Raw genomic sequence first — 9,028 nt, 5'->3', positions numbered from 1 at the left:
CACAATTATCAGTAAGATAAATAATAAATAAATATAAGTCATCTTACTTTTGTGTGGGTTCCTTCCCATATTGGAATCCAATCGGGAACAATGCGGAATTATATGAAGCCCTATGGGATGAATGGGTTAAATAACGCGTGCACCCTACGATCGGTCAATACGACTTTTTGAGTAAAAAGTGTTAAAATTGATATTTTTCGTGTGGAATTTGAAATTTTGAATTAATTTTGGAGATTTTGCTAAGAAATTTTATTTTTGGTAAATATTTATTTGAAAATCACGTTACATTCGGTAGTTTAGTTTCCTAAATTGTAGGTAACTTTAGTTAGAAAGTAGTAAAAATATTTTTTTATTAAAATATTTTATTTTGTTTGTACGCGAAAATACGGTTTTTGGAAAATTGCCGGTAAAATATAAAATGTTTAGAAAATTTTATAATTTATATATATATATATAAATATATATATATACATATATATATATATATATATATATATATATATATATATATATATATATATATATATATATATATATGTATATATATATATATATATATATGAGGGCTATGATACCATATGATTTTAAATTTTATATTTTCTTGGCTTAATATGTCATCTTTATTTGTTTATGTATGTGTTTCTTTATTTTTCAAATACAAAAAAATTGTTCAGGAAACATTCAAAATGTTTATCTCAACGTATGCATCGACAAAATCTAGAGTTTTTGTAGCGAAATAATCCTTTAGAGATATATTGTACATGATTTTGAAAAGAAGTGTTGACCTTTCATTCAGTTATCGCGTTTTTCAATTATATATATATATATATATATATATATATATATATATATATATATATATATATATATATATATATATATATACATACATATATATATATATATATATATATATATATATATATATATATATATATATATATATATATATATATATATATATACATATATATATAAATTATAAAATTTTCTAAACATTTCTCCAAAATTCTCCAAAACCCGTATTTTCGCGCACAAACAAAATAAAATATTTTAATTTTTACTATTTTCTAACGAAAGTTACCTAAAATTTAGGAAACTAATCTACCGAATGTAGCGTGATTTTCCAATAAATATTTACCAAAAATAAAATTTCTGAGCAAAACCTCCAAAATTAATTAAAAATTTCAAATTCCACACGAAAAATATCAATTTTAGCACTGTTTACTCAAAAAGTCGTATTGACCGATCGTAGGGTGCACGCGTTATTTATTTTTTCCAAACCGTCGTTTTCTTACACCCAATTACCATTAATAATTATTCAAAACAAAAATCAAAAATATTTCATATATTATATTACAGGGCGTTTTATCACGGTTCACCTGTAATGCAACGAACGATAGAAAATATCAAACGTATGTATGTATACGCTTATGTGTGGCTTACCGACCAAACAGTGATCATCAGAAAGAATGCAAATTTCGCAAAAAAAATTAACAATTTTCTAATTTCAACTATACCGATCGATAGAAAATTTAGCGTACATTAAAATGACACCCGACAACAATATTTTATTTTCACTAGAAAAATACACTTTTTTACAATTATTTTGCTTTATTTGTTTTCTATGATTTTTTTTTCGAATGCCGACAGCAAAACAATAGTTGTGTTCCAGTACTTTTTTAGTAGTAAAACCAGGAGAAGAGAGAACAGTTCGAAATGTCATTCTCATTTAGGTTTGCTCAAAAAATAAGGGAACGGAAAATTAGCAGAAATGCGATAAAATGTCAAAATTCAATATTCCAAAAGTAAACAGCCTAAATCGGACTGGTGAAACCTTACTGAAAAGAGCGCCAACATTTAAAAAATGAGTATTGAAGACTATAAGTTAAAATTTATAATTTATAATAATAATTAATAATCCGATTCCTCATTCAGCCAGTCCTCTTCACTGCTGGAATCATCCAAAAGTGAATACATCAGTTGCTCCATATTTTCTCTTTTTGTTTTTTGCACGACAAATGTTAGTTTTTCCTTTAGTTTTCAAGTTGATCATTTTCTTTATTGAAATGTATCAATACATTTTTCAACCTTGTTAGCCCTGCCAATTAAATGTCAAATTTACAATATGCACATTTCTGCTCGGCCAAATTCATGTAGCTAAAACAAGCAAAAATGTGCACCACTCAGCGCCATTTTTTTCTCGAGAGAGCAGCAAGTTTTGCTAGTTTTTGGAGTACGGGAACGCGTTGTAGCAGAATTAGTGCTAATTAGTACTAATTTGCAGGTTCTGGAACACAACTAATATTTGCAAAACTAGACGGCGGGGGAACGAGGTACGCGACGCGTTGTAAAACGGCCACTGAACAAATAAACGAGACGATTTGTTGTTGTTTTACACAATTTTTTTCCGAAAATTCTTTCCTTAGAGAATATTGTTTTTTAATTTCACAAGGCACTTTTTCACTGTACGTACCTAATTGTTTTTAATGGAAAATAGATCATGATGAGGATGACGATGAGTGCGTGGACTGTATTTTTGTTGTGTTGATGAAGTTTGCTTTACAAGTAGAAAAAAAGAAGAAACGATTAACTTTTTTCTACCAAGGGCTCGTAATCCGGTACGAAGTGACCAATGTTTGCGCAAATGCGGGGATAGGGGGAATATGCAAAGCAAACCAATACAAAATAGAATAAATAAAAACACGATAGTGGGGTTAGTTATATAACATAAAAAATATAGCAAAAGCCAGGCTTTATTGATAAATAATATAAAGGATTTGATAAACAATATTACCTTTTTGCACAATAGCGACGAGAGCCTTCTTTCGTATCGGGGCGATAGAAGAAGAGAGTGATTAACAACAAAACAACGATCCTAACATGAAGTAAGGCGGCGTTGGCGTCATTCGCCACTCGTTGAAATCTGTTGACATTGACAGATTTCAACGATGTTAATCATTTACAAGTAATTAGGCGTTAACCCATTGTTAACGCAGCAAAACACTTATTTTCAATCTAAATTAAACAACCTCCTTTTTAAAATTAACTCCAAATGTTCATCACTTATGGGTGAACTTAACGCTATTAACAAGGTCGTAGACCTCATTTTAGAAGATGAAATTCAAAGGGTGGTAATCCTGACCGATAGCAAAAATGCCTGGTTACAATAACACATCACTCAACTATTTGGAAACACAATTATCAGTAAGATAAATAATAAATAAATATAAGTCATCTTACTTTTGTGTGGGTTCCTTCCCATATTGGAATCCAATCGGGAACAATGCGGAATTATATGAAGCCCTATGGGATGAATGGGTTAGAAAATATAGACTATTGTCGATATCAAAAGGCACAAACTTCTCTCATTTTCTCCACCAAAAAAACACTGGCATGCCGAACTGTCTTTAGAACCTGGAGAAATAAAAATTATCAATAGACTCCTAGCGGGTCACTCATACTGCAAAACGTACCTGTTTAAAATGAAGCTGATAGACATTAATCTTGGCTAAGTTGAGTTTAGGGGCTATGTTCGGATTGACCTGAAAATTTTACCACGCGTAGATCTTTTTAACCTGATTACGGCAAAGTAATTTTTCTGTGGGGAAATACGCGGTTAAAAGTGGTCATATGTTAGGTTGATTTAAATCGGTTCCGGAGTAATACAAAAAATAGGTATTTTTGTACCGGAACTATAAAGGTTAGATACATATAAGTGGAGAAAATCTCAATTTAATGATTTGCAACATTAATATCTCCGGAACTACAAGAGATACCAATACCTTTGGCACCATTTTGGAAAGGGCAGAGTGTAGGCTACAATGTAGTTTATAGTACCCCATAATGGGCCCATTTTCGAAAATGGAGTACTATAAACTACATTGTAGCCTACACTTTGCCCTTTCCAAAATGGTGCAGCACATATAATGCAATTTTGGAAAGGTAGGAATATAGGCTATAATGTAGCATGAAGATCTTAATACCCCATAATGGGTACATTTTCGAGTTTTTAGCAAAGTACTGGTGTAAAAATACTTGCATTACTCCGGAACCGGTTTCTATGGCCCTATCATATGACAAATTGTTAGATAGGTCATTCCATAAGCTTTAAAATAGTACCCATTTTTGTGGAACCGGATGTTGTATTCGAAAATTTGGGTCAAATAACCGTGTAACCGGGTATTTCCCCCATGAAAAAAATTACTTTTCCTTAATGAGTGGTAAAAATTTCAAAATGATCCGAGCGTACCCCTTAACTCAACTTGCTCCCTTAAATTTTTTCAATGTGTTTGCTAACTTACATAATTTATTGAAATGTCGAACAAGCTCCGTCACCAAGGAACTCTGCAATTTCATTACTTCAGCCAAAATTGAATTGTAAACAAAAATGAAGTCACTCACCCAAGGTAGATCTAACAGGTAACCGCATCGGCGAATTGCTACAAAAAAACAACTTTTGTGGTACCCTCAAATGTCAAAATTGGCATCTAAGGGGAAAAATATATATTCGCCATGACATTTAAAGTTTGCGGCAAATTTGTTTCAACCAATCAGAAACGAGATGATTGTTTACATGTTGTGTGTGGGTATCAAGCCAAGTAATAATACGACTCTCGGGGACCATTGCAAAAGTCCCAAGTTGATAGTTAGCCCTCGAAATTTTTATACAAGCCCACAACTGTACTATCTTCTACGTCTGGGCCGCCTGGAAATGTCCACGATAAATTACATATTAAGGCCAGTGCTGGACATTATCTCAACACCTAGGATTTAAATAAAATTGCACCACATGGTATGGATTCACCCGCCAACATCTCCAGCGACATTGCCCAAAATGTATCGCATGTTAACAGTGTACATATGCAGCAGCAGTAACAACAATTCTCGAACTGTTCCATGCAAATACGGCCATACATACACCACATATTCAACAGCAGAATATGAATAATTTGGACAATAACCAACAACATAATACCCAACAACAAAATCCTTTTCTTTTTCATTTTTTTTTAATTTTTTTACTGGTAATCAGGAAAAATCAGAAAAAAATACTTTTAGTGAAGAAGACATAAACAAACTTTGTTTTTGTGTTGCATTCATTTAGGGCGAATTCAGCATTACAACAACTTGTTTTGACATTTAAAGGTGCCGTCAGCTGGGCTGATGCGACTACCTTGAACTCACCTTTATGCTAGGAACACGATTGGAGCGAACGACGAATTTTTCGCGGCGTATGTTCGTCGTCAAAAATAAAAAACATATGTGTATATGGAAATGCACACAATCGCGGCGCCGTCTAAAATTTTGTCGGACGCCGCGAAGCCAATTAGCTTTTTTTCTATTTCATACGCGGGCGAACGGCGAACAAAACAGTACAAGGTGGCCATACTTGTACGAATTTTATGTGTTTTGGTAAATAAAGTTACTTTTTACTTTAAAATTTGTTATGGTCACTCTACTATCTGTTACTCGTATAAAAAAAAAACATAATTAATTTGTTTATTTATTTGTGTACTTGCACCTGAGTGAAGATGGATATCAGTGAATTTATAATAGAGAAGATGGACATAAGTGAAATTATAATAGAGAACGTAAAGAATTATGAATTCTTGTATAACTAGGACTCAAAAGACTACAAGAATGTTCAAAAAAAGACGGAAGTATGGGAGGAAATTGGCTCCGTAAAAGCCATTCTCTGGAATCTTTCGGTGTTTCTTTTAATGTTAATTGGCCGTACCCACCATCTTCTCCGTAAACGTTTTCGCACAAGCAGATAAGCTTTTACTATAATATACATTATGTTAATAATTTTAACAATTTTAATAAACTTTACTATTCTCTGATTCATTGTAGTCAACAAATGAGCAAAAAGTAAACAACTTCATCAGCTGTTTTATAATTTCGTCGGTATTGTGTTCCATACGACGAATTTACGCAGCTGATTTTGTCGCCGCGTAGGGCGAAATTCGTCGTTCACTCCAATTGGGTTCCTAGCATTACTTATAATCAAATCGTGAACCGCGACATTCACCTTACGGAACTAGTTCAATTATTTAGTTACTTGAGTATTCACTAATAATGTAAACAGAACTAGTCTTGTTATAAAGGTACTACGAATATCTATCCACCAATTTTTCAATAAACCAAAAAAAATGCGATTTGAGAGAAACAATTTTACAGTTCTTTTGTTAAAGTTTGCAATATCTTGCTGATCACTTTTTTTCTTACAACACTTCTTTCTTTTGAATAGGTGTGTGTGTTGTCACAAATTGTTACTGGAAGTCTTCTGTCAACCCGAATACTCTGCAAAAGAGAGCAGTCACTTGTAACACTTCTTTTTCTCATTCATCTACATTCAATCAGATGTTCTTTATTGTTTGTTTATTAATAATTTTTGTTCTTGGATAACAACTTTACAAAACGTGAATATTAACATGTACTACGAAAATTAAAGACTAATCCCAACATTTTTGGACAAACGTCATTAGAAGCACGTTTAAAGGATTCCGAGGAACACATCAAATCTATCTTCTACCTATTGCTCATATTTTCATCTTAGTGCTAATTTCCTTTTTATTTATAACTTCTAATATATATTAATAAATATTTCTTTTAAGTCTTTGAATGGGGGACGAATCGGTTTGTTTTTACAATACAGCTGATTAGTTGCAGCTTCTGCAGGAATACCGTCTGTTTACTTTTCGTATTTTACTTACAAAAGAGAATAAAACTACCATACTCTCTCAGAAAGATGTTGCTGGTCAATTCTTGCAGGAAAAGTAACCAGACACAGCTAATATTAATTGATTTCTTTCAGTAAATGCAATTTGAAAATATATTTGGTCTGTTCCAGAACTGCAGGAATGTAAAAGTTTTTAATACGATAACAGATTCTTGTAGGTTCTGCAACAGAGCAAATAATTTTGGAACTTTTGAGAACATTGTTTAATTTCGGAATTTCTTCCTCTTTTCCTATTCTACAACGGTTCATATTTTTATCAGCTGAGATCACTTAAAGTTTTTACAATGATTACAGAGATTTCCTTTATGATATCGAAAAAATGCTAAACTAGTAGATACTTGCAGGTTCTGGAACAAAGCAATCATGATTTCGGTTGGGTTCCAAAAATCGATAGATTAGATCTAATTCCCAATCGCTATGCTGTAATTTAACCCATGATGTGGCCACTAGTTGAATTGGTATTTTCATCAGATATCAAATGATACCTACACATCGATTTAATTGATCCGTATCTAATAATAAATTCGAAGGCTTTTGCTAAACTAGAGTTTTTCCTATAAATCTACATCCCTCTATCAAAAATAAGTTGCGGTGAAATTTCTGCAGGAAAAGTAACCAGACAGACCTATTATCTGCCGCTTCAGCTTTAAAAGAAAATATAAACATTTGAGCAAACAATTTTTGTTTATAATTTCAATGATATGAAATTACGAAAAGTGCTCATAATTACATGCGTAGTTATTGCCACGTATGTATTGTATTTAATTCATCATGAAAATATAAATAAATCTTTCTTTGGAATTAATTCAAATACGGGGTTAGGAATCAGGTATGTGAAATGAAAATAAGTCTTACATTTGTAATGATCAATGTAAATTACAGTACTCAACGTCCAATTTTTCGCATAGCAGTAGTAGCTTGTGGTCAACGATTGCGTGAAACATTAGCGATGATAAAATCTGCCTTGCTCTTTAACCATTACCATGACCGACTGTATTTTATAATATTTGCTGAAGACCATTTAATTACAAGCTTTTCTGAAAAGCTTGGCGATTGGCAAACATTGCTTCCAGAGGAATTTGGATATCAAATCCTGCCCCTGCAGTTTCCACCCAACAATTCTGAATGGAAAACTCTGTTCAAACCCTGCGCCGCGCAGCGACTATTTTTGCCGGTAAATTATGACAACAAAGAATTATTTGTAGATGTGCTAGCTAACCTCTTTAATAGTCTCTACTTCAATCAACTGAAAGTCTCTTGTATGTGGATACGGACATTATATTTTTGTCACCTGTTGCTGATGTGTGGAATTTTTTCAAAAAATTTAATGGAAGCCAAATAGCTGCTTTGGCTCCAGAGCACGAAGATGAAAACATTGGGTGGTACAATCGATTCGCTCGCCATCCTTATTATGGCTCTCTTGGAGTTAACTCTGGTGTCATGCTTATGAACCTAACTCGAATGCGAGTCTTCAAGTGGGAAGAACATATACTCCCCATCCATAAAGAATATAAGCTAAGAATTACCTGGGGCGACCAAGATATCATAAACATTCTCTTCTATTATCATCCCGGTAGTATACGTAAATTAAACACGAACAAACTAATTGAAATTTTACATTTTCAGAAAAATTGTACGTGTTGCCTTGTGAATACAACTATCGTCCGGATCATTGCATGTACATGAGTGTTTGCCCTTCCCCCAATGGAATAAAAATCTTTCACGGTAATCGTGGTTATTTCCATTCCAGCAAACAACCGCTTTTTCGCGCGGTCTTCGAAGCTGTGGAAAATTATCAGATTGAAACTGATCCATATAGCAATTTCCTTTTACCTCTAAAGGAAGCCATAAAAGACACGCTTGTTGTAGATTCAAATTGTGGAAAAGTTTCAAATAGTGTTATTTGGATTGCAAGTAAAATTTTCTCTTATAAATATAGCTAAATATAATAGTATATTAATATTTATATCTGAATTAAAAATCTTATGGGTTAATGATGATATTTTTACTCAAATAATCTCTTTACAGCATTGTGATTTTCTAATATTCGGTTTATAACGAATTATATAATTAATTGATAATAATAATTGATACAATATGCGTAACACAATGGGTATATATTGCAATCATGAGCTGCTTTGCTAATGGTCATTCTAAAACCAACAAAAGCAGGTAAAGAATTTAAGAAAAATCAGAGATTAGAATCATATGGTGGCAGATTTTGATACTTGACGTATTGTGAGTTTTTGTTCAAGAGTAAATATTGATAGGATCATACCAATC

General features: G+C 32.5%; 1 protein-coding gene and 1 long non-coding RNA gene across 6 annotated transcripts; one reads left to right on the top strand and one right to left on the bottom strand.

The window, feature by feature from the left end:
• Window positions 1-1,706: 1,706 nt before the first annotated feature.
• Window positions 1,707-4,748, bottom strand: LOC109614314 (uncharacterized). 3 transcript variants are annotated; one of them, XR_009342345.1, is made up of 4 exons: window positions 4,305-4,748; window positions 3,364-3,476; window positions 3,244-3,306; window positions 1,707-3,185 (listed from the first exon to the last, which is right to left on the bottom strand). It is a non-coding gene; the product is annotated as an uncharacterized LOC109614314 (long non-coding RNA). The 3 variants fall into 3 exon arrangements; XR_009342346.1 differs by having other exon boundaries at window positions 3,364-4,347; window positions 4,405-4,748; XR_002195492.2 differs by having other exon boundaries at window positions 3,364-4,748.
• Window positions 4,749-7,217: 2,469 nt separating this feature from the next.
• Window positions 7,218-8,713, top strand: LOC101892990 (glucoside xylosyltransferase 1). 3 transcript variants are annotated; one of them, XM_005191854.4, is made up of 4 exons: window positions 7,218-7,574; window positions 7,628-7,919; window positions 7,976-8,318; window positions 8,372-8,713. In XM_005191854.4, the coding sequence occupies exons 1-4, from the start codon at window positions 7,447-7,449 to the stop codon at window positions 8,686-8,688; spliced, it is 1,080 nt and encodes a 359-aa protein (XP_005191911.1). In that variant the 5' UTR covers window positions 7,218-7,446; the 3' UTR covers window positions 8,689-8,713. The 3 variants fall into 3 exon arrangements, with proteins under 3 accessions (XP_005191911.1, XP_058979120.1, XP_058979119.1); XM_059123137.1 differs by having other exon boundaries at window positions 7,434-7,574; window positions 7,657-7,919; XM_059123136.1 differs by having other exon boundaries at window positions 7,436-7,574; window positions 7,654-7,919.
• Window positions 8,714-9,028: the final 315 nt, after the last annotated feature.

Source organism: Musca domestica, unplaced genomic scaffold, assembly GCF_030504385.1.
Source record: "Musca domestica strain aabys unplaced genomic scaffold, Musca_domestica.polishedcontigs.V.1.1 230, whole genome shotgun sequence".
NCBI lineage: Eukaryota > Metazoa > Arthropoda > Insecta > Diptera > Muscidae > Musca > Musca domestica.
Note: the sequence above shows the minus strand (reverse complement) of the source record. Positions and strands in the feature narration are given on the sequence as shown.